Source organism: Pseudopipra pipra, chromosome 1 (genome assembly GCF_036250125.1).
Source record: "Pseudopipra pipra isolate bDixPip1 chromosome 1, bDixPip1.hap1, whole genome shotgun sequence".
Lineage (NCBI taxonomy): Eukaryota > Metazoa > Chordata > Aves > Passeriformes > Pipridae > Pseudopipra > Pseudopipra pipra.
The window spans coordinates 147993353-148019385 of NC_087549.1; the positions used below are offsets into that span (position 1 = coordinate 147993353).

Consider the following 26033-nt stretch of genomic DNA (forward strand, 5'->3'; position numbering starts at 1 on the left):
ACTGAAACCATGGTTTTTTTCTCAGGAATTTTAATTATTATTTTAGGTGCCTCAAGAGCTTCCCTAACACCCTAAAGAAAGGCATAGAGTCTCAATTTCTCTCTGAAGCCTCTCCCAGCCATCAGGATAACCTAGCCCACAGATAACTGCAGATACTTGTATAGTCAGTATTTTAATTTCTCAGTAGTGTTGAGTCTTTCATTTATTTCCCTTCACATCTCCTCTGTAGGACAACCAAGTTTTATGGTTCCCATTTTGCAGAAGAAAATGAGACAATAAGGTGTGATTCATCTCAGTTAATTTTAAACATCTGCTGCTCCAGCAGCTGCACTGGTTGAGCAGCCAGTGGGGAGAAAGGAGAAGTCAGTGCATTTCCCAAGCCCTCTCCACCTGACCTATCCCAGATTTTATATGGAGCTGATTTAAGGAGAACTTATTTTTCCCCATAAAGCAAAATCTAGACCCCATCCCAGTAAAGACATTGGTGGTTGGGTTTGCAATCATCTGAGACTGGTTATTCTGCAGCACCCTTGTTCATATCCCAGCTTTCCAGGGCTGCTTCCTGGAGTATCAATCCAACATATTAGGTATGAATCTATCATATGAATACTTACTGTATGACCACAGTAATAAAGCCATAAACACCACAAAGAACACAGTGATACGTGGCCAAGTGACAGGCCGTGGTCCCTGGGGCACAGATGGCTCCTGCCTTGGATTCAGGCTAGAGTTGTCTGAGTTTCTTCATTATTTATTTGTGCCTGGCCTATGCAAGGACAGTGACAATTTCTGCACTCAGGGGAAATAACATGTTCCTTAATTTGCCACCTGAGATGCAAATATGACATGAGAAATAAGATGGGTCATGATCCAATTCTGACCACCTGATGATGTAATTCTTGAGGTTCAGTGGTTTTCAGGCATTAAATGTTATAACATTTTTTTACTTTTCTTTTCCCTGTAATTTCCACCCCTTTCCTTTCTTTTTCTCTTAGAAAAGCACGACTTGCAGAAAATTTGGCAAAAAATGTTTATAATGAAAGATTTTTAAAAAGGAAAAGTTATCAATATTGTACATTTCCCTGCAAAATATGTCTTTCCATCATCAGCTCTGGTTTCTGGTTTTCTTTTGACTGAAAAATATCTAATTTCTGTGGAAAATTTCTGACTTATTTTAATTTTTAAAGAAAAAAGACTGTGGCATATCTCCACTTTATTATCTGCTTTATTAATTGTACTAAATCACTTTGCTCCAGATAAAAAGAACACGAAATACCACTCTGTCCATAGATCATCTACGTGAACTGACTGAGAACATTGAAATGCTTCAGACAGGACGAGTCTGCTTGGAGATCCTTATCACCAGCTTCTCCTGCTTCCCTGAAACTCTCTTCTGTAACTAACTGTGCAGTGCATCCCTCTTGCCTATTTTAATGAAATGTTATCACACTAATCCTCTCATTTCAGAAAACATATGCATAATGAAAATGCACCCCTGTTGCTCTAGCAGCACTACTTATGTCATGCCCTAGAGATGGCAATTGCCATGGCTTTGATGAAATATACAGACAGTAATTAATTATGATGTATTTTGCATCATTTTGCAATATTGATTGTGACCAAATAAATTACGGCCACCCATAACCATACAGAACAAATTTATTAACAACACTTGGATCCTGCAGTCTGAAGTTATTGCTGTAATTAAAATGTTTCTGAGCCTCTCTATTTACAGAGAATGTTACCAACAGAGAAATTATGTTGTCCGGGAGCTGCCGTTTTGATACTGCCATGGGGATACTGTGATGGGAACACCACGATCCTGAACTCCTTCCTGCTGTATGCAGATCTAAAGTTGTATTTTTGAAAGGAAATTGCATTTATGCCCATTTGGTTCGATCACAGGTCATACATCTTTTGTTGCATAAATGGATTTGGAGTATTTTAGAGTTATTCAGTGTAAACATGTTCTAAGGCTGACAGTTGCTTTCCTATTAAAGAACGGAATTGTCACCGTAAATAATCCCACTGGTTAAGTGTCCTCTTGTCAGACGACGATGCAGCCTTATCCACAGTCCTTATATCCTTATCATGCATAATGAAAGTCACACCTGCACCCTCCCCTGTCCCCCACACTGCCCTGATTTGTTAGCCCTGTGCTGTAACTCCTGTCTTTTTTGGACTGGAATTACACTAATTTAGCTATCAGCTGAAAAACATGAGCCTGTGCATTGGCTGGATGCTCCTACAAGAACAAGTGATGTGCCTGGGAATGACATATGCAATCCTGCAGCATTGCATATGGAAGAGTCACTCTGGATACTTGAGATGTAGAAACAGAGTCTGATTTTGCTTGCCCTTCTACAGAGCTACTTCAAGTTTAAATCAAAGTTATTGAAAATCTGGCTTTGGGTTATAATCTCCAATCTTTGCACGGAGGAGCACCATGCACTACCTTCTCTCCTGAACAATGTAGATGTGCAATGTAAACACAAACACAAATGCTAAATACAAGCTTTGGCCACACATCGAAGTCCAAGCCAAACTTTTAAACTCCTGTTGAATGAAGACTTAAGCATGTAATTAGAAATGGATTTCTAAGTAGTTGGCTGAATTGCAGGACAGCTTCTAAAATAAACTAATAAACTGTGCCTTAAAAACAGCAAAGAGCTTTCTTTCTTATTTTGAATGAAGATCGGGCAATGTATTTGCAGAATGTCCACCTGGTTTCATTCCTATGTTCACGTCATGAGCTCGTGTTTGCTGTGCTATAGGGTGCCCTGTTTCTGCTTCATGGTCTCTCATACAGGCTGCAGACAATATCCCTCCTATAATGCCTGTGATTCCAAGTGGAATGAAGGTGTTCTTATAGATTTAGGGACATTCTGTCAAGTTGCCAAAAAATAACCCCACTCTAAAGTCAGTCTGTGTCACAGCAATTTCAAATGAAAAACTGATAATGTTATACAAAATAGAAGTAAAAAGACAAATAATTTGGAAAAAAAATTAAGCAGATTTACACAAAATGAAACTCCTTCATAGCAGTAGAGAAAGAAAAATGGTCTAAAAAAAAAAAGTCAGGCTCTGAGCTAAAACCCCAAGACAACTGAGGTCCAGCATTCCAGGGCAAGAAAGCACCTACCTCATCCTCTGATCATCTGGTGGAGTCATTTCCAGGTCATGAGTGGGTCCATTCAGGCCAATCACATGCAAAGAAATAGTTGGATTTTCCATTCCAGCCTGGATTTTAAAATAAGAATAAATTAGCATATCATATACAACACAGAATGGTTTTGATTTATTACATCCCCACGGATTTTAATTGTATGGGGATATGGACTAGATTGCCGTGGTCATTCACAGGGAAACTGCAACTGTAGTGATGTGGCACAGTGTGGAGAGGTCAGTAGGCACAAATAAGGGGTAATTTTACTTAGGACACTTGGTAATAAAAATCTACTTTTCATAGCAACTGGAAATATTGCTGTTTCATGCACCTTTTGATAAAAGATTGTCTAACAGGATGATGATCGATATAGTAAAATAGTGATTCATTTTGTACTGTAGGAAAGGGCATCCCCTGTTGAACCACTGTGATTTCCACAAGACCTGCATATTATGTGGATATCTCTCCTGCTAAATTATGGTTCACTTGGACCAATATGTGAGGTCTTGGGTAATCAGTGCTTAAAGCAAGACACCCAGAAGAAATGACTGCAGCAGACACCCCTGTACTGCTTTAGAACAGAAAATTACAGCAATAAGAGCAGCAGTGTGTCTGTACTGGTAGAGAGCTGTGCTGGTGCTGTGCACCCACTGCAGGTCTCCACAATTATGGACAGAATGGGTCTTAAGTCTTCTCTGTCTTTCACTGTGTTCTGTGTAATGCTCAGGCACCATAAGGCTCTAAAACCAGACTATGTGTCCTCTCACATTAGGCCATCCTGGATATTCTAAGGAAGCCCAAACACTACATTTTCCTTCTTTATTTTATTTTTTTTTTTGTGTCATAATATAGAATATATGTATGTATGTATCTAGCCATCTATCTGTCTCTAAATATAGCAATTTATCTAAATATAGAAATATATATAAATATGGAAATTCCAAACTCTCAGACATCAGCAACCCCATCCTAGCATGGAAACACAGTTGCTTTTTTTTTTTAGGTGTAAAAAGCAAGGATTTTTAAATTTTATTTTCATTATATTTAGAATTACTCATCGAATCAGAAAACCACAATTTTACAAATGCAGCTAAAGAGTAATGGAGACCACATTCACCAGGGAGCAGCTGACATTCCCTTAGATCTGTTTATTTTCATTGCTTATCAGTGTGCACTATTATGCAGTCCCCTGCCTGAGCCTACTGGAAAGAAAAAATAATTTATTTCTGATAGAGCAATAGGACTGATTATTTTATTTTCCCTTACCTTTGGATAATGATACGTTTTAACAGAAGGGTAAGGGTTGCCGGCGTATATTGGGATCTCCATGGTGGGGACTCTGGAGGCATTAATTGTTGCATATGCTAACCTGGTGCCATCAGGAGACCACCAGTGAGCAATGTGAGTCTTCAAGATTTCCTCTAATTAAAAAAAAAAAAAAAAAAAAAAAAAGAAGAGAACAGAAAAAAACGCTATTAGAGGTAAATTACTAGTTAGCAATAAATGAAACAGCATAGATATGAAAATCCCAGTCTAATCACAGCACAGGGAGGATGCCACAGGAATATCAATTAAAAATACTCATCAAATATACACAAATGAACACAATTGATAACAATTACTCTGTATTTATAGGCTATTAAACATAATTACCTTGCTGAAGAAACATCAAATTATTCGTATTAGTGCACGTATTCATGACAGCATAAAAGGCCCTGCTACTCCTGCTATGTGTCCTGCACATGGATACGTGTTCACAATGTCATACTAGACACCTATCAATCAATTCAAACAGCTTAGATTATGCTTAGATACAAGTGCTTCAGCAACAATTTAAATATTCCAAAGTTCTGTTGCCAGTTGGGAATAAACAAATATAGCGATTTTTTAATACTCAGAAAAGGCTTCTTTACAGGATACCAGGCTTTAGAGTCTGTGGCTTGAATACCATCTTGGCTTTTATTCCTATTTCACTTTTTAAAATACTTTTGCAAAGCAATTTTCCATAAGTAGCCAAAGTCAGATCCTGATCCTTTTTACCACTGAATTTTGAGATTATAGTTTTTTTTCGAGATTTCAGTAATGATGTTGCTGTTAAAAGGTACTCAGAAAGATGCCCATAAAATGTGTCAGAGTTCAAGTATTTAAGGAGGAAACAATATTGCCATCATAAGAAATTATTTTGAATACTGGCAGAACCTAGTTCTCATTAAACTCAAAGAACTTCTGATTTCTAATACTTTTCTTATAATTTAATATTCTTCATTGTAAAGATGAGTTCATCTTACAGATCTCCAGAAAAGCTATAAAAATTCACTCTTTGTCCAAAGTGTCTCCAGTTACTGACATTTGGAAGACACTAACTTGGCTTTTTAAACCTCTCATTTTGTGAAAGGCGATAATGTAATCCATTTTCGTTAAGAGGCTTAATATCATGTGAGTCATTCCTATTTAAACCACCAGAAGGGCTTGCATATGCTGTACAGATTGATGGGCAGGAAGATGGGTCCCATTACTTTAATGTGAGAATAAAAATTAAAGAGGCTGCAGAGTGTTTCTAAGCCTTCACCATGAAGTCCTGCTACACAGGTCCAAGCAGCTCCAACGTCTGCTGTCATCACTGGCCATTGGAAAAACGACTGAGGGTTTTCCAAGTTTAGACCCACCAGGTTTGTACACCACTCTGTGATGAACCCCCAGCCTAACCAGGACACCCCTCTAGTCTGAAGACCAGAAACTCACTAATGAGTCTTTTATTTTTAAAAAAAAAATTGCGTGAGCAATCCTTGGAGAATAGACAATTACATTCATCACAGAGCAAATAAACACTTTGTTAATCCAGACTTGCATATGGCTTGAGATAAAACTCAAGGTAACATCAAACAGAGTACAAGGGGAAATCATCCTTGACACTTCTGCATTTTACAAATAACTAATTAGTTAATCAGTGCTTAATGGCAACATGTAAGTGGGGTTTTGGAAGCATATTTAGGAAGTCACAAATGTTGCATGGGAAAGCACATCTGGCAAATTTGCTTTACTGTATTGTCCCACCTGTTCTATGTACATTTAAAAGATGCTGCTTTTGACTTTTATATTGGTTGCCCATTAAGGAGATAATTAAGAGTGTAAAGGAAAAGGAGTAAAGATGGATGGCACATGAATCCTTGACATTTTAACATTAATTAGGAATGACTTTATTCAGCAAACATTTTCTGCAGGATCTCAGACTTAACGAAGCAGTTTTGCTGAAGGTCACACATCCAGAAAGGTTTTAGTGCAGGTTTTGTGGTCCTCTGTTAATGAGATTTAATTGAGTGAACCTTTGCCTTGAAACAAAGCCAGGACCTTGCTGTTATTAGAGAGATCAGTTAGTTTTAGCAAACCAGGGAACATTCTCATGAAATATAAAATGGATTAGTACCAGAAAGTTTCATCTAAAAGTAAAGCATAATTTGCAGCCCATTTGTTCTTGGGGACACTCTATTCCTTGCATTTTCTTAATCCATGACACACGTGCTCAGAAAATCACTTGCAATCAACACTCCTGGGTCTTTCTAAAGTTAGTTCAGAACCTGCCTCACATTTATGAAAAAACAGGTTTTCTTTAAACACCAAAGCCCCCCTATACATACAGCCCATGACCTCCTGACTAAGAGTATAAAGTGATAACTGATCAAAACCTTTGCTCTCTTCCCCAATCCTTGCAGTCACTGAGTGCTACATGATGTCGGGATGTTGTGAGCAAGCTGCTGAGATCCCTCACAGTCAGATGCTGGTGGCTCTGTGCTTTGCTTGCCAGCCACACCAGGGCATGCAAACCCAAAAATAGTGAGAATAAAGTGTGTGGTTGCCCTAACTGAACAGGGGCTGTTCAGACATGCTGGCTGGGTTCAAGCACAGGGGCTGAGGCAAGTCAGTGCTTATTCCATGTTAGCATATTCAGTATTGAATCACTCTGAAACAGCTGGATGATCTTGCTTATAAGTAATGACTCTTTGGTGGGGACTGAAATGCTTGTGTATTTAAACCTTTTTTAAGCTGAATAAGACTCAATTGAACAATCATTTCAAAGCTGTGTGAAACAAAGAGTCTTCTAAGTTAACAGACCCTCAGGAAGAGCATTTGATGTCCTAGGTTGGAGTATCTTCAGTGACAGCTTGGTATATATCCATCTTAGAGACTACAGTATCACTGGATGAGAAAAGAAACTGGAAGCAACAACTGAGGTGTGATGAGAGGAATTTTTCTCGAGCAGATTTAAAGGTTGCTGCTCTTTTTTTTTAACTTTTTTTTAAAGGTCAGTGCATCTCGTGGGTGGTTGTCTTTGGAATCAAGACCTGAGCGGCATCCAGAGCAAACCAGGCTGCCTGAAGTGGGAATGCCATCTCTTCTGAAGAATGTGTTTCCTGATAGATACTGTCTTGCTCACCATCAGGAAGCAGAATGAGAAGTCCCTTGCTGTGTTTCTCAGCTGCCAAGTAACAAGATGTGGTGAATCTAGAATTGGAGATAGCATTTGGTGGTCACACCATATGGTCAATCCCTGGAAGGACTGTACAGTGGATGAGAAATTGCATGGATGTTTCTACTAGGTGGGTCATCAAAAACTAGCCCAGCATGTGTATAAAATGTAAGGAGCCATCTGCTTGTTTCAGATGCAAGTTAATTCCAGCAGTACTTGCAAGATCAATGAAATGGGAGACTTGTATCTTACTTGAGGTAGCAAACTTCTCAAGGAATCATATGAAATGGATCTGGAAGAGACTTCAAAAAATCATATGGTTCATTCCTCCATGGACAATATCCATCCTGCAAGAATCTTCACAAGTGGATTTTGCTATTCCTTTTGATACTTTTAGCAGAGGTTTAGCCATAGAGCTCAGACACTTTTTGTTATCATGTCCATCTCTGTCTAAAAATTGAACTGTCCCACTGAAGTGCATCCAGACCTCTGAATTCTCTTACAAACTCAACATAGGGAAAAGCACCAGGGCTTTATCTTCTGCAACTTCAGTGGCAAACAGCAGGTTCTGGAAAAACCTGTTGTATTCCCCACATTTGGAAATCCACACAGGTGGTTTTAATGTTCTGAACCATAACCTGCCATTGCAGTATTTCTACAGCCATTTCCATGACAAATCCACTTCCCAGGCTTGCACAGAGTTCCAGACTGGCAGAGCTCCTCCTTATTAATAAGCACATGTAAATGCCATGACCAAGGGGATTTCTTCATGCATTTCTAAAAATTCAACTGGTTCTGCAGCCTTTGTGCACATTCTGAGTCATATTGGTGAATTTTGCCTTTCTGCTGAGGGTGGTAAAGTTCTGGCTTGCTGTTTGGGAAAAGATACAGCCCTCACCAATGATTGACTGAGAAATCCATTGGTAGCTTAGAGGTTTCTTCTAATTTTTCAAGTTGACACAAATAACTTGTAATTTCCAAGTGTGAGTTAAAAAAAAAAAGACATGCACAAGAAGACAATAATACTTGGACAGACCAGTCCTATGACAGGTACCATTGCAACCCTTTTCTACCACCTTTAGAAAAAAAAAAAAGAGTAAAGATGATATCAGGAGGAAAGATTGAGAAAAAGAAATAATTTTCAAGTGAAAAAATTATATTTGCTTTTCTGTCATCTTCTAGAGATCTGAATGTCATGCCCACTTCTGGTGAAACACCTTGTGTTTACACAGATGGGCTGCAGTTAACAACTGCTTGTCACTGACTTCAGAAAGGTAACTTCCATTTCTAACAGCTGAGGAGGCATCTTTGCAGACTGAGCAGAAAGGCTTATTTATGTGTAGCTAGAAAAGTTGAGGCTTCCTGTACCTCGAGTCCAAAATAAGGGTGCAATGGACAGAGGCACTTAGGAAATTTCAACCATTAAATGATAGAATTGTTTGTGTTGGAAAAGGCCTCTAAGACCATCAGGTTCAACTGTTAACCACTGTGTTCACCACTAAACCATATTCCCAAATGCCACATCCACATGCCACACTTAAACCAATTTGGCTCATACAATCAAAATCCTCTTCTTGTTCTGAGTGTTGCATTTTCTTCTTAAGTAGAAAATCAAAACAATATTATGAATGTTGTACCCACAGAATACAAAGACAGATAATAAACAGTTTGATTCTCCTCCGAGTAGATATAGATACGTGCATACACACAAACACAAACATATCTAATTTTCTCTCAATAGTCTGATTAATTCAGAATATTATAATTTTTACACCAAGTATTATGTAAGTATTTTGCCTGACAGAGGGAACTTCCCCTTCAATATTATTAATTGCTGATGTGGTAAAATATGGCAATTCTGGGGAGCGTAATCAATGGTTTTGTTTGTGTGATGCATTGTAGCTGATGCTCAGATCATGAAGTATTTGGTGTGTTGAGGATATTTTGCTGTTTTATTAAAACTGTTAATAAAAAGGAATTTCAAGCAAAGCAAAATTAAAGCCTAACATAAAGGCCATGGCTTACATTAGGAAAGAAAGCTCAAAAGAAACTGTCAGTAGGACGCATCAAAAGAACATGAGAGGAAGAGAGATCAGAGAACAGAAAGGGGGTCTAGGAAAAGAGAAAACAAAGACTTCTGAGATAGCAAAACCCCAAGGGTTGTCATAGAAACATCAAATAAATACAAATGCTTATTTGACAGGTGCCATCTGTTTTAAAATCAATTACTAGATCATCTCAAAGCACCAACCACACATCTGAATCAATTGCTATTGTACAGTTTGAAAGCAAGTATTTTTAGCCAGTTAGGGAAAACTTATTGTTCACATTGGCCTTCACTGACCCGTGTTTCAGGGATGGCTGCAGAAGACCACCATGCCATCTTTCATTCATATACAATAAAATTTTTCTCTCTGTATAAGTCTACACTGACTTCCATTAAATCATTGTAATAGGTATAAAATGAGTGTTAAAGTAGCTATGTGTATGCAAATAGTATAAAACTGTTTTATATTACTATATCCAATTTACATTTTCCTGTGTTGACATTATTTTGTGCTGATGTCAGCAACAGCCTTGCAGCGCTATTGATTTCAGAGCAATTAATCCTCTTTCACAGTTGTCTAATTGAGTCAGGTGGAAAAAAACCACAGTTTTGCAGGGGTGCTGAACAATTCAACAACCTTTTGAAGAAAAATTTAATTTTTTGGCTGAGCACAAACTCCAGGCTTAGCCCAGTCCCACAGTTCCCGTATGCAAAAAACAACCATTCTCAAGGTGCTTATGGCATTGTCCAAGAGATCCTTAAGAAAAACGAGTTGCAACACTGACCTCGTGTTCCTTTATTCCTACTTGGAACACACAGTCTCCTCTGCCACTGACAGGCAAGAAGCTTATGAAGAGTAAACTATTACTCGCTTTCACGGTGTTTTTGAGGACATGCTTCAGAGAGCACTTTATAAACACCGAATCCTTGATCCAAAATCTCACAACCAGACAGCAGCAGCATTGTGCAGCCACAGAGCCAAACAGATGCAGGCAAGGAGCTCCCACATGTTTGGCAGCCACAAGAAGGTGGCAGCCCCTCGTCTCAGGGAAAGGAGCCCAGGAGTTCTGCATCTCCTCAAGAACGGGACAGGTGTGGGCTGCAAGTGTCATTATTTCCCCTTAGTCATGTGGTTTAATTGCTTGAACACATGTTGTTTTCTCCTCATGCAGTCTTGCAGCCCCTTGCTCCTGCAGAACATCATTTTGAGACAGCAGGAGAGGGTTTGGCCACCGCTTTTGTCTCCCTGTGGCCTGATGCTGAGGGCCTGGAGAGAAGCTCATTTTAGCCGGGTGGTTCATGCTGGGCACTGAGGACAACCCCATGGGACTCTTCATGTGTTCTGCATGGTCAGCAAGGTCACATCTTACCTCCACATCCCTTATGTGGGCCCCAGAGCTGCTGGGTGGCTCGAGCCAAGGCCAAGCTCAGCAAACAGGCAAACCTCATGAAATGTGAACACTAATGGGTCATGGTTCACCTCTGTTGAAGGTGGCTCTGTGTGACAACACCACAAGCAGCTGTGCTCCGGCAAAAGACATGTCACTGTTGCTCACTGATACCTGGCAAGGACCCGTGAGGGAACATGGGGATGAAGAGAAAATGTCCAGCAAAACCAGAGTGTGCACATCAGAGACAACTGATGTTCAGCCTGGCTGAATCCTGACCACTCCAACCTGGGCTCCTCATCTGTAGTCCCAACCACCAGCAATAACCACCACTGTTTCTCTAGGACAATTGTTAGGACATCTATCCCCAAGAAGCAGGATGAGATCATGTTAGGAAGGCAACTCCTGACAGAAAAGACTTTCTGAGAATACTAATTTTGTCCCCCTTTGAAACTGCTAGTTTAATGATTGTGGTTTCGGGTTTTTTTAAATTTTTTTTCCCCCTCAGATCCATTGATTCTTCTAATTTGTTGTGTTTACAACACTAAAGGATCCTGTAGTTGTTATATGAGTCAGGGCATTGGAGTGTTGTTTACAAGATTATTGGCAAGTAGCTACCAGACTTTCTTTGCTATCTGAGTGCTTGGGGGCTTCAAAAGCTGGTGTTACTGAACACCAGCCTGATCCTCAGCAGATGTAGCAGGATCTACATCTCTACAGCTCCTACAGAATACATGCAGGAGGCCAGGCTCTGACTGTAATAACTAAAAAATAATGAATGTTTAAAATCTCCCTTTATTAATACAAATGGATTTGTTGGAAAAAAACCCCTCACCTAGCAAAATAGATACACACAAGCATGAGATGTCATCTGAGAAGTGCACGTGGATTCTCACAAAATGAGAGAAGAATTTAGCTATCTGGAAATGGCCAGAGAGGCTCCTCCAGGCCATCTTTACATCATGACACAATGAGCACACTCAACTCTGCAAATCTCACTGGAAAAAGCCACATAGAGGAGCTGTCCCTCAGGTCTCACATGGACCCTGGGTCTCCATCAGGAGCCGTGAGCAACTCCTCAGGAGGTTTAACAAACCCTCCAGAGCAATCACGGCAGGCAGGTGGGATTACCATACGTCACACACAAAGCCATACTATCCTATTGGCACATCAGTATTTTGGGGCCTGCTTTGCAGTAAAAGCTGTCCTCTTTGGACAAACACACCAGAAAAAAATTGAGCTGCCTCCACATCCTCCCTCTGCTCTTTTCAGAAGTTACTTTCTCAGCGCTTCTCACTTTTCCTTCCCTGTGCAGCATCCTTAAGAATCCTTAGCTGTTTGCTTTCAAAAGCATTAATGATTAACACTCACAACAGCTCCTAACAATCAGCAGGTGTCCTGTTTTGGTAGTGTGAGTCAGTCAGTCTCAGTAACAACATCTTGGACCACGCTGGCTAGACTGACACGCAGACATTTCATCAACGGCGCCAAGGCTGTGATCTGTCAGGATGTCCAGATGTAATAATGAAAATGGGGACTGAATTATGAAAGTAGAAATATTAGAGATCATGTCATTATCTATTCCTGTTTCTTCTCCAAAGAGCAAATGCATCTAGGAAACCCATCTGCAGTGGCAGACTGATGTATGCCGCTAATGAATAATAAAAATGTATTTTTCCATCACCTGGCATAAACACCAACCCACAGCGTGTTGTCAGCTCTCCATTGAAAGCCTGCTAACTAGAGGCACTAACTAGAGGCACTAAATCTGTAGAAACCTTTCCTGGGAAAAGTCTTCTGGGTGATTTGCACTGTAGCTCACTGATGTGGGTAAATGCTCATTTGCAAAGTTGTATTGTGCCTTCCCAATTGCTAAGGACCTCCACGAGACAGAATTCACATTGCCAAAATGCAGTAGGGGTCCTTATAGTCAAATCTTTTCTTCTTTCTTTATTCCCCACTGCCACTTAACAGGTTGCTACGGCTGGAAATACAATTTGCTTATCTGTGCAATGCAGTGAGACAAATCAAGGCTTTCATTATATGCTGAATATTACCCTATTCAAACCTGCTCAAGAAGCTTCCACTTCACCTTTCCTTTAAATCAGAAGTTACAGGTTCTTCCTAACTAATCTATGGGGTTTATGACAAAAGGAAGATGGACAGCCAACTTTGGCACAGGGGATCCATTTCAACAGCTACAGACATATCAAGAAAGTTAGTGATCACAAAACCCTCTGAATTTTACTATCAAAAATTCATTAGACGATTGCAATAGTTCAAGAACACAAGTGCCCAAAAGCAATCTCTTTTAATGTTTCATAAAGAAATATGAGAGATAAGAAGAACTGAACAGCTTGACATTGCTATTAAAGAACTTGATTCTTCAACCCCATGGACTTTTATCAGCACTTGCACAAGCTGTCTTTTCATGTGAATTGCTTGCATGATTTATTCACCCTGAGCAGCACCTGATAGTCATCCAGCCTGCGTGCTAATAAACGTCAGTTAATATTGCAAAACACAGCCCTGCTTTATGAAATGGGAACTGGAGCACACTAACTGAATTTAGTTCAGCTCCAAATTCCTTACCTGGTTTAAACTGCTACAGTCATTGAACAGCCATTAAAAAACCACTTTGAGTATATATTGCCCTGCTATGGCATTATTCCCAGAGGTTTCAACCTGAACAGTGATTCAGGATCTGGCTAACAGAGAGATTTAGCTCAATAATGACTCAGAGGATGAATCTGATTTTACAGCACTGAATAATCAGAGGAATTACTGAGATCAATAGAGTCACCCAGGAATAATAAAAAAAGAGAGCAGGATAAAACCAGAATTCAAATTAGCTTACAGCAATATTTCAGAAAAAATGCTCTTATCAAATAACAGGAACATTTATTATTAATGAAGGTAATGGTATGTAATCAGGTTATGCCACTGATGAATCAGGGGGTTTGACTGTGTTTGTCAGAGTGGTGGCACTTGCATGTTGAACAGAATTCTGTTCTTCCTAGGTATGTGTCTTGAAGGTCCTCCACTATGGACTCAGGAAAGCATAAAGAAAAGACAAGCATTTCTGCAGGATAACATCCACCCAACAAAATCTCTCTTATCCCTACTACCAGGAAATACCTTTTTTTATTAATATTTTTGAGCTGTAGACTCTTCTGTAGTAAGTTTAAGACTCTGGACAGACCTTTTTTGCAGCCTTCCAATACTTGAAGGGGGCCTATAGGAAAGATGGGGGCAAACATTTTAGCAGGGCCTGTTGTGAAAGGACAAGGGGTAATGGTTTTAAACTGAAGGAGGATTGGTTTAGATCAGATGTACAAAAGAAGTTTTTTACAGTGAGGGTGGTGAAACACTGGCACAGGTTGCCCAGAGAGGTAGTGGATGCCTCATCCCTGGAAACATTCATGGTCAGTTTGAATGGGTCTCTGAGAAACTTAACCTGGTTAAAGATATCCCTGTTCACTGCATGGAGGTTGGACCAGATGAGGTTTAAGTGTCCCTTCCAATCCAAACCATTCTACGATTCTGTGAAATGCTGGCAGAGCACAAATCAATTTGTAGCGAACAACATTTCTGCCACTACAACTTAAAGGCCCCTTATGTTAACTCAATAAGCACACACCCAGACAAGGACAGGCAAACTAGAGAAACACCTCCCCTTCTACTGAGGTGGAAGGAAGCAGAAAAAAAACTACTTTGAGTGTTTCCATTCACATTTGCAGGGCACAAAGGGTTTGAAGGCCTTCAAGGATGCTGAAGGGGCTGTGGGGGATGCAAGGTGGTGTCACCCAGCGCAAGCTCACGAGAGCTTGGTCAGGCACGGGGTGCTCAGTGCCCTGCCCAGTGAAGATCTGGTCCATGGCATGTTTCTCATCACTGGTACTACCCCCACATATGTCTGTACTCACTAACATTTTTATTTTTGAATTTATGGCCCTTTTAAATTCCTTGGAGAGTCCAAAGTTTGTGTCTCTAGTGATTACTGGTTTTACTTTAAAGCCACAACAATTAGTCTTCTAATGAGAGCTTTAATTGGGTAGTGAATTAAATATCAGATGATGTTGGCTATTCATAGTGGCAATGGAATTCCAGAGAGTCACAATTCTTTAAAAATTTTGTTGTGTTGATGTGAGTTTTATATTCCCTGTTGTACCTTGTTTCTCACAGTTGTACATTGATTCCATTATTTTCAACTTCTTGTTTTCAGATGACAAAACCCCCATCCATAAACCAGCATATAAAAATTTCTGAAAAAAATATACCAAAATGTATGGAAATGTACATATAAACAAACACACAGAGCCATGCAGTAGCAGTGAAATGAAATTGCCTGTATAATTGAATCTAAAAGTGGTAGGAAAAAACTTATTAAAAATGAATATCATAGAAAGGCAATTAAGAATTTTAAGGAAAAAAAGCCCCGATTAATTAACTGCAAATTATAAGTATTACTTTGAATTGGGTTGTACAGAACAGGATCAAATTACCAATTATACTTCCCTGCTTTGTTCAAAGATCATGAATGTGCATTTTAATTTGCACTGGATAAAGCTAAATATACTGAGAACCAGCATGTAGAATTTTTCAGAAATCGCTGGGGATGAGGGGGAACTCCCCCATTACCATATAAATGACATGCACAGACTTATAAATGACATGCAGTAGATCCAGCTCGTATTGTTCCTTAGGATGTAGCAGGCAAATACCGGAAATTAAAATAAAGCTTATAACCTACCAGATAATAAATGTAACCCATACCCCACAAATCCCCATCTACCAAAGATAATTTTGTCTGCTGTTTTCTGCTGATTAAGGGTGGCTTTGGAAAAAACCACCCACCTCCTTTCCCTTCTTTATCTGTTGCATTTATTGGCAGGATGGAGATGGCTCCATTTTTATCTACCTAACAGCTCACAATACCTAATGTAGATTAATCTTTATTTCCAAGGTCATCATAGCCTGCTCTACCCTTAAAAACTTCCTATTTAGTATTGAGGACAATTCCTACATAAAAACAAAACCCCCAAAACCAAAAAACCCTGACTCATTACAGCAGCTCCTGTTCTGCCAGTATATTTTTACCATGACATCCATGACATTAGTAGTGCTGCTGTGTCGAGGTCATGGCTCACCAATATTTCACTATTTCCTGCAGTTCTCTGGGAACTGGCTCTGATTGTGTGGGGTGTCTGTTGAGCACTAGGCACAGCCAGGGCACAGGACATACCAAGCTGTCGAGTACTTTCCCACCACCAGACTAGGAAATGTGTGTTTTGAAATGCCTCGAAATGTTCAGATGGTAAACATTATCAAATTGCAAAGAAAATACCACTGCCCTTGCTGAGTAGGACCAGAAATGGTAGGACAAGAAATGGTGAGTTGTACTCTTTGCCATTTACTGTTTATCACTAAAAAAAGTAATTTTCTAAGTCATGTTATTCAGAGAGTATTTGGATGTGGTTTGCACTCAGAGGAGCCAATTTGAATATACATATTGTCCTTTCTTTCTATGACTTCACTGGATGACTTTCATCTTTTCTTGGTAACTTTTCTCCTGGAAAACCCAGCAGCTCTGGGCTGGCTGAACTAGATGACGCAGGGCTGTGGCAGTGCCTGAGGTGGGTGTTCTGCCCTGCTCCTGTGGGCACAGAGACTTGTGTGTGGGAAGCTTCATCAGGGAGGGAGGCTGCAAATTACTCTTCTGTCTTCTTCCAAGTGATATTTCTCTGTCATTCCGTCCAACCCCTGAAGATCATGAGCCTGCAGCTATAAATCCCAATTATGTTGCTGGCACGTTGGGTGGGAGGTTTCATCTTCATCAGGCTAAGCAGGATTCCACCAGGATGTGAAAATACTCAAAGCATGGTTACATCATGATTACACATATTTTTATTATTTTTTCTTAGTATGAAGAGCATTTCTTTAAGGAGGGCTAACAGGATGTCTGGTTTATGTTTTCCTGATCTACATTCCTGAACTGAAAAATGGACCATGATATACTGCTATAAACACAGCTACCTGTCTGGGTAATTGACTGTAAATTATCTTTCTGTGTCCTATATACTCAGAGAGATGGTTTAATGCAGTTTTAAGTCCAAATTCATAACTGGAATTAATAATGTATCTAGTGATACATACTTACTAACGATCCAGTTCTTGTTTCTCAGTGTGATATAAAGAAATGTAAGTGTCATGCTTGCCCAATAAGGACTGATGTGTTTGAAGGAGCCAAATCCACTCCTGTGCAGTCAAGCAACTATTTCATGCTTTCCTCCCTTTTTCAAGTGGTCAGCAAAATATGCACCCTTTCCACCAAGATAAACTAAAAGCTTAAAATGAAGTAAATCAGACTGCAGAAGTGACTCTCCATCTTTAGACCCAATTTAGCTCCTGTGTTGAAGGCAAACAGTTGGTTTGTCCTCTAAACAGTATTTCAGCTGTGCTTTTAAATGTGTATTTTCTTCTAGAGGAGAAGAACAGGTCAATCATGGGACAGTACAGGTCAGGGAACATCTCTGGATGTCCCAGGAAAGTTATTTTGCTGGAACCTAAACCAATGTTTTGTGATCTAGTGTTTACCATCAAGCACTTGGTGGAGTTGCATTTGTAATTTCTACAGTCCAAGCAAATAATTCATGCAGTGAGCATCAGTTCTGTGAGGGGAACAGATAGTTTTAATCCTAATACTAGTCAGGGACAGGCCTGGGCTTTGTGCAACATGACTAGATCTATCATGTTGCTGCCTTCCTCCTCTCCCAGGGAAAGAAGCTGTGCCATGACCGGATTCTGCAGTGGCCCTTTCGCAGACTCAGTGGGACAGAGGAAAACAGACCTCTCAGCTTCTCCACTCTTCCTGCAACTTCCCTTCAGCTGAGGTGCCATTCTGCTGTGCTGTGCTGAGAAATCTGCTCATTAAAGATAATCTCGGGCCTTGGTAATTAGGAGATCACGTACTACAACACTTCCGAATGGCAGCTCACACCAGGAGAAAATTGTTGTTACATCTGCATTTCTGTCTTGCTACTCCCACCTCTCACCTGGCACCACATGCTCTCTGCTAACAGAGCCAGAACAACACCACTGAAGTTACCATTTCTCCTTTTTGGGTTTATTATTCTGTCTTGCATAATTTTAAATCCCACAAAAGCGCTGAAACATTCCTGATGTGTGACAAGCTTTCCTGGTTCGCTGTTTGCCAGGTCAGCATCCAGTTCAAATTAGTCTCACTCACAAGGTCAAAATCAGATGCCCAAAATTCATAGGCCAGCTCTTAAATAAAGGTGTCCCATAAGCAGCCTTGTGTTGTTCTTACTCCAACAACATAACATTTTAACTGGGTCACTCCCCAGAGAGAGTTTTAAAAGGCCCCCGAGTTCCTGAGTGGCAGAAGTGAGTTTCTTGTTCATCTCAGTGTGCTCACTGGAGCCATATAAGCAGGATGACAACTTCTCCCACCGTGGCTCCAGGTCTGGTGTTTATCAGCAGTGCCCATGACCCAGATCCACAGCTCCACTGACAGACCTGCTGAGATGGGGAAATTTATAGGGAAATTTCCAAATCTACTCCCTGCTCCGTAGTGCTGGACAACAATCACATCAGTTTCCTGAACCTTCTCCTGACCCTCCCATCCCACCACTATTAAATATCCTCAGTAGCTGCTGAGAGATCCATAGTTGTATCAGATGTCAAATATTAGAGAAAAGAGTTGAGAAGCATGAAAGGATTCTAAAATACCTACATTTAGCTGGAAAATTATTTATCCAGGGTGTTGTCACACATGATATAATCTGGGCAACACGTGCTACATCTTATAGGTTTTTAGACCCTTATCAAGAGCCCCCACACATACAGGCCTCAAGGCAATTCACAGGGTGTTGGGGAGAGAAGGGTAGAGAGGAGGGAGAGGAAAAAAACAAGATAATTTTAAAGCACCATAATTAATCCTTTCCCTCCTCGTGTATTTATGCAACTTTGTGCTGTGCCTCCAAGGGGCAGCACAGCCTCAGCTATCACATCTGAAATCCTTCAGCTGCTGGGGATACAGCTCTCACCTCCTGTCCTATTCTCTCCATTTCTAACCTGCTGGTGATATCCAGAATAATACACAACAGTCTAAGGGTTAGGTTGGGTCAGTTCAATAATCAAGTGAAGTTTAATTTTTAAAATGAGATACTGAATCTTTTAAGTCATCTCCATGCCTACAGTCTGAGGCAGAGACTAGAAAATCAAAATAAATGCAATAAATACAATGATCTCCAGATAATTCCCACCAAGTAAGATTTATTTCTATGTCTGTTTTCAGACTGTTGCCTTCAATTTTAAAATTACAATACCATGAAAACATAATGTTTTGCTTTTAGGAGCTGTTTTTCTTCAGTTCTATTTCTTACCAGTTTCTCAAATCTTTAATCTAGCTATCATGAAAGCCTCCTTTAAAAAATTGCTTTTGATGTAGTCTTATGCAGTAGCTACTGGTGGTTATTTTTTTCCCCTGCTATTGTTGTTAAATCAAATACAAGGCAATTATTCAACTTTGAGCAAAAGCAAAACTGATGTAGGAGGCAAATGCTTGTGAGTCATAAGTGCAAAAAGGGAAGGGCTGAAGTGATTTGCTGCTGTTTTCTGGGATTTGCAAGGCAGGTAAGAGTCCATCAGCCCCTTCACAATCCAGAACAGAAGTAACAGTCTGACAGAGCTGGGGCAGCTTTAACAGCAGATGTTTGCCTCCCGCTCATAGGGTGCCCCATGGGTTGGAGGGGCTCCTGCTCCTGTCAAAATCACTCGGGACCAGTCCAGCCTTCCTGTACAGTGACTTGCACAGACACATCTCTCCAGCTGTGCATCCCTCATATCATGTGACACAAAACTGAAGGGGACTTGCCAGGGGTCTGTGCTGGAGGTGATCCCAGGGATATGATGAAAACAGCCAGATCTGGGGTTTCACACAATGTTCTGCATTTTATTTGGTTTCTGGGGTCTATGGTGAGACTCTCACCTCAGTTTTGTGTCCTAGTTTCTCCCATCTCATCTAAAACCAGGTCAATAATTGTGCCTCAGTTTGCCTGTTTCTAAAAAGATGGCAATAATTCCTGTTCTACCAGGACATTATGGGAAATTTTATTAATTGGTGCCTGCAAAAGGCATTAAGATCAAGACAGAATAATTGCTTCGGTGTAGGTCATAATTAGACTTGTACCAAGAGATACATCTGAGCATCATCTGTGAAGCTCATTTAATCTTATTCTCGCATTTTAGCTATGAGTGTGTGGGTGCTAAGGAAGGGAGCTGTTCTTACAAAGGCAACCACTGTATTTAGTATTTAGCACGAAGTTCAAGCACTTTGTTACACTGACACCCAAACAGCCCCTGCAAGGGATGTTAAACACAGTGGAGACCAGAGAACAGTTAATGCTGCAGTGAAGACTGGAAACAGACCTTGCAGTGGAGCAGGACAGAGCTGTCTGAAGGGAAAGCCAGTGAGGCCACCAGCAATCCCCACCCTGGGAGGAGAGGCTCTCCTTGGCTGAGGGTCATCTCAGAGGCCAGCACTAATCTGATCAAAAAGGAGATTGTGAAAGCTTATCCGACTCAGACTGTAAAATCATGCTCTTGAATCCTAATAATTTCTACAGCAACCAGTTGTCACGTCATGAGGAATTACGAGCTAAAGTTAGGGGGGAAAGAACAAGTTGACACACTTTTGTGAATCCCAAATCCTGCCGCAGGCAGAACTTTAAGACTTCCCTTTTGAAAAAACAGTTATATTTCCATAGAGTGTGCTCTAAAAAGTACTTTGTGAAAAAGTAAGGCTCGTGTTTCTAAATGTGATAGAAATGGGGATTATCCCAGGAAGTATCCCAGAATTATGAAAAGATTTTGATAAAAATCAAAATTAATGCAGAAACTTCGGAGACAATTTCAAGAAGACATGCAACAGAATGATGAATTTCTGTACTCATAAAATCTTTTAAATGATATAATTTCCAAAAGAGAACCTTTTTTCTTATTCTTTTCTGCAGTCTGCTCACTTTTCCACTGAATATTTTATGTAACAGCATTTTGAATTAAAATTCAAGTCAAAATCAGCACAAACACACCATCAAAGAACCGACTGCACACGCTAATCAAAAGTAAAATAGGATTTCATCTCACATTGCTTCTTTCCAATCAGGGTGCTATTTGCATACTATATTTTTTCCAGCAAATCATGCAGATTTCTGGCTGTTTGCTGCTCTCCTCTCGAATCCTGATGGAGAAAGTAGCTGCTCCAGCTCTACATAGTCTTACCACATGGTGGCAATGTAACCTCCACCTTCCTACTAAGGAGGTGAGCTGTCTCTGATTTCCTCCTTCATTACTTTTTATTCACTCTAATTATCATATTTGTAGGTGGCAATTACAGACTTCTGAGTTTTCTGCTTTCCATTTCCTCTATAAATTTAATAGAGGCTTGTTGGGTTTATTTTTCAAATAAACTCTGCAACATTTCTAAGGATATTAAACCCTGTAATATAAGAGTTTTTCTTTCAGTTAATGTAATATTGCATGTTTCTCTGATCTCTAATGAAGTTTTGAGGACCACTCTGGAATTATTCCCTTTTGCCAACAAGCATTTGCATGACCTTCTGTTTTAACTCTTTCTTTCCTAGATAGTACCTCTCCTCTTTAGTCTATGTTGCTTTTCTTGCCTCATTGGAATTGGGAAAAAAAAAGAGAAAAGTCTGAATTTATTTAAAACCAGCTTAAAAAGAATGCATGAAACACAAAAAGAGAAAAATTAGGAATATATATATAACAACAACAACAGAAAACAGTAAAAGATTCCGCCTGTAAAGGAAATACAGATGCAGAAGAAAAGGTGATCCATGAGAGATCAGGCTTTTGTAAACCACAGTAAGGAATAAAATTGTAGTCTACATTTTAAATTATTGTGTTACAGAGAAAACTCAAAAAGAATAAAATCTATTTGTTACTACTTCAATTTGCAATCAGTATGTAGAGATAGTCTGGATCTAAAGTATGATGTAAACCTTTTTTCCTGCATTTTTCAGAAAGTGTTGATATTTCTCAGGCTGGAATATAACCATACCAGGTCTCAGTAGAAGGTATTTTTCTCTGTTACCCAGCCCAGGCACCACAGATTTAAGCCTTAATTGGTTATAGGCAAGAATACAGCACTATGTAAGTTAAAGAAAACACTCAAAAGGAAAAAAGTCTTGAAGTAAAACTCAAAAAAGTTTAAGAACATGTACATTTGTTAGGGATATCAACTTCTGCTTAACTCTATAATTTTGATCTGAATCTAACATATAAATCAGGGTATTGTACATGCTAAATGAGATTGTAATTGTGAATTTTACACCTAATTTTCTGGTACATTTGTGTGAATTATGGGAAATATTTTTCAGCTAATAGTTTGGAATTGAAGAACTCTGCCCAACAGACCACAGTGGTCACCCTTCCCTGTACAATCAGTGCCAGGTGAGATGAAGAGTAAATCTTTTCTTGGTGTAGCTTACATCCATATACCCAATACAGCTGCAAGGCCATCTAGGGGACTTAGCTACATCCCAGGAAATTTTATGGATAAAAACACAGAGCACTTGATAGTTTGCTTTAGTACTATATGATGCTTACACTCTCATTAAAATCTGAAAAAAAAACATTTAAAAGTGAAAAGACATCCCTTCAAAATCCATAACTAAGGAATTCACTAATAAGAAGTATTTAAAATTAATATAAATAAATTACAATATTTAGCTCTTAGCAGCATTTTGTGTTCCTGTCCTGTTTGATGTGACTCAAAACAACAGAATATTTTTTTCCAGTGCAGAGTGACACGTGAGAACTTGGAGAATAGGGCACAATAAACTTTAAGTCATTAAAAATATAATACAAACAAACAAACAAAACCCCCTACAAAACAAACAAACACACAAAAACAAAAAAAAAAAAAAGGAAAGAAGAAAGATATTCTGATCATAATTTTCTTGTATGCAAACAGCAGCTTGTCAAGCTGGGAGCACAAGCTGGCTACAAGTGTGATCATTCAGCACTGGGATGACAGGCTGACACAGGTGAACACAGAAATGACTGTGATCCTTTTAGAAGAAAAGAAACGGGAAGAACGGTAGTAAATCCAGCTCTGCATGGCTTGGCTGTGCTGTGGAAACAATTCTCAAAGTAGGAAACTCGGTTTGCAATGGAAAGAGTAGAAAGCAGGTAAAGAAGCTGGGCAACACATAAGTGGTTGGTGCTGCTCTTGCTGGAAGCTGCAGACCTGAGCAGATATCACCACACAGGTTTATTCCTCACTCTTATCTCTGGTGCAGTATCTGGCTCTGTTCTGGTGGGCAATGAAACCTGGCTCGATACCTATCACCTCATCTGCAGCCTCTCAGAAATCCCAGTGGATGTGGGAAAAGGCTGCAGGGAGTCAGAGCAGGGTGAAGGTCAGAGCAACACCTGCTGTTATTTGCCAGGGATTTGAAGGAAAACATCTCCTACACGTTACAGTGTTGCTTGGTCGCTGCAGTCCTCATCCTGGGGCGGACTGAAGGTTTCTGCCATCCTCCTGGATTCCCTCCCTGCTGTGTCACGCTGGCTGCTGTGCACACGTGTGTGGGGTTTGCAGGCACCTGGCATCCCCAGGTCGGCACACAGCAGCCAGCACACCCCTGGCCACCTATATTTTACTACTTAACCATCCAAAAGCTTAAATATCATCTTTAAAAAATGCTATTTCCCCCCACTTTTCTAATTACCATTAACTCCGTGGCATAGTTTCCCCTTAGACCCGTACCCACTGAAGACCGGAAAGCAGCTGGTGCAGGAGCTACACCATATGGTAGTTACTTATAGCAACAACTAATTGAGTGTTGAGGGTGATATAGTCCCTGGATGGTTCATCTTCTAGAAAATGCTGGTATACAACCTGATAACTTTAATGATCTGCTCTAGTTCTCCAGTTCTCCTGATCCAGAGCAAAATCCAGGTAGAATCACCTCCCTGTCCTGGTTGTTATCAACACTGCAGTCACCACTGGACTTCTTTGCCCCAATTTGAAAAATACCATGTACTGCAACACCCAGATCCCTCATGTTCCAAAGATCTGAGGTCCAGTGGAGAGCTGGTAGCTCAAAACACTGGTGGAAAAACAAGTCTTGTACTCCCAATACCAGGATCTGAGCATGTTGGTTACTATGCCTCATGCAAGGCCAAGCACATGCAGCACAGATAGGAATGCTGAAGGTCTTTTTTCACATAGAGAGTTTTAACCTCTTGCCTGTTCTGTTGAAACAGTGAACTTGAGCTCTGTGGGGGCATCCCTGGTCCCCAGTCAGCCCTTGGCAGTGATTCACCCTTTGTATTTCCCATGTCATAACTCCTCTGTCCTCCTAATCACAAGCCCACTTTGACCTCTGACTCCCTACAGCTGGCACAAGGATTTTAAGTTGGTAGTTTTTTAACTGCACTTCAACTTGGTTCTTTGTTTTTTTCAACTTGGTTCCTTGGGTTTTATTGTTTGAGTTTTTTGTTTGTTTGTTGTTTTTCTATTTTATTTTATTTTTTTTTTTTTAATTACAGGAGCTGAAGTACACAAATCATACGCTGACTTGTGTCATCATTTTGGATATTCTTTTGATTTCCCTGCTATTATACAACAATGGACAGGCCAACTGTGAGACTCACATATCTCAGCAGAATTTTCATCCCTTTCATGTAGCTTCCACTCGTTCTAATTTGGACAGAGTGCATTCATTTTTTTCTTTTTTTTTTTTTTATTTCTTAAGGCAGATACTCTTTATTCAGGCCAGGAAGCAGTGAGACAAAGAGGACAGCTATTTAAACAGCTTGTAGCTTTTCCACTGGCCCCTGAATTTCCATAAGCAAGGCTGTACCAAGGAAGAACCGTGCATCAAGGAAAAAAACTACAGAAAATGACTTTTTAGGTCAAACTGATGGGATTATGCACTAACATAAAATTTCTATGGCTATCTTTCAATTTCATTATTTCTTTCTGTCCTTTTAATCACTTCTTGATTGCAGCACTTCAAAAACATGAAGCTTGCTTGTTTTCTTTAAAACATGTTTTTCAAATAAAAGTACTTGGACACTCCCAGAAAAAGAAAATGAGCAGTTTTCCTCAGGGGAATAATGAGGCACATATAAATGTATCATAATAGAGAGCTCCATTCCCTACACCCATCTTGTCCAAGCAGTTTATGTGTATTCACCCTGTTATATATAAAAACAGGTATTCTGTAAATTCTGAAGGGATATTCCAAGAGCTCTTACAATGACTTTGTAATATCAGAGCCAAGATGTCTAACTGAAAAGATATCAGAAAAAGCCATCAAAACTGTATATATAATCATAAAACTTCAGATCTAGAAGCCCAAAGAAATTGTCTAATCCCTCCCTTCCACTGAAATAAGATTGATGTTTATCTCAACAAGCCATGACAAAAATCTGTCTAATTCACTCTCAAAAATCCCCCAGGACAAAGGTGCCTACAGTATCCCTGGGAAACATGCCCTAACAGATATATTTCCACCCAATAATACTGTACATAGATTTGTACAAATTAATTCAATTCTTTTAATCTCTTACAACATTCTACATCTTGGAAGACTCTTATGTATATCACGGGCCACAGGCTCAATTCTACCAACATGGAAATGACGCATTTTTGTTTTACCCACAGTGAATCTGATCACCTGAATACATTCTCTGTGTTTTATCCTATCAAACCACAGATATGAATCTACAGAGGAAAAGCACAGCTCTCAAATTTGACTGAATTGGAAAATAACATTCCTCTCTTAATTTTCTGGGAATAATATAAGTTTAAGATATTTCCTTTGAAACTCTGACAGTGGATATAAAGCATGAATATTACAGCAAGACCCTATCATTCAGCATCCTGGTGTGGATCCAGAGCATCAC

The 26033-nt window shown here is 39.8% G+C and overlaps 1 protein-coding gene across 5 annotated transcripts in view; it reads right to left on the bottom strand.

Moving 5' to 3' along the window:
• Positions 1 to 26033, bottom strand: part of DPP6 (dipeptidyl peptidase like 6) — a 549686-nt gene that overhangs the window by 50139 nt on the left and 473514 nt on the right. For all 5 annotated transcript variants that reach the window (XM_064638400.1, XM_064638386.1, XM_064638369.1 and 2 more), the window contains exons 9-10: positions 4433 to 4587; positions 3143 to 3240 (exon numbers count right to left, since the gene is read on the bottom strand). In XM_064638400.1, the coding sequence (XP_064494470.1) occupies positions 3143 to 3240; positions 4433 to 4587 (253 nt within the window). The remainder of the gene's footprint in view (positions 1 to 3142; positions 3241 to 4432; positions 4588 to 26033) is intronic.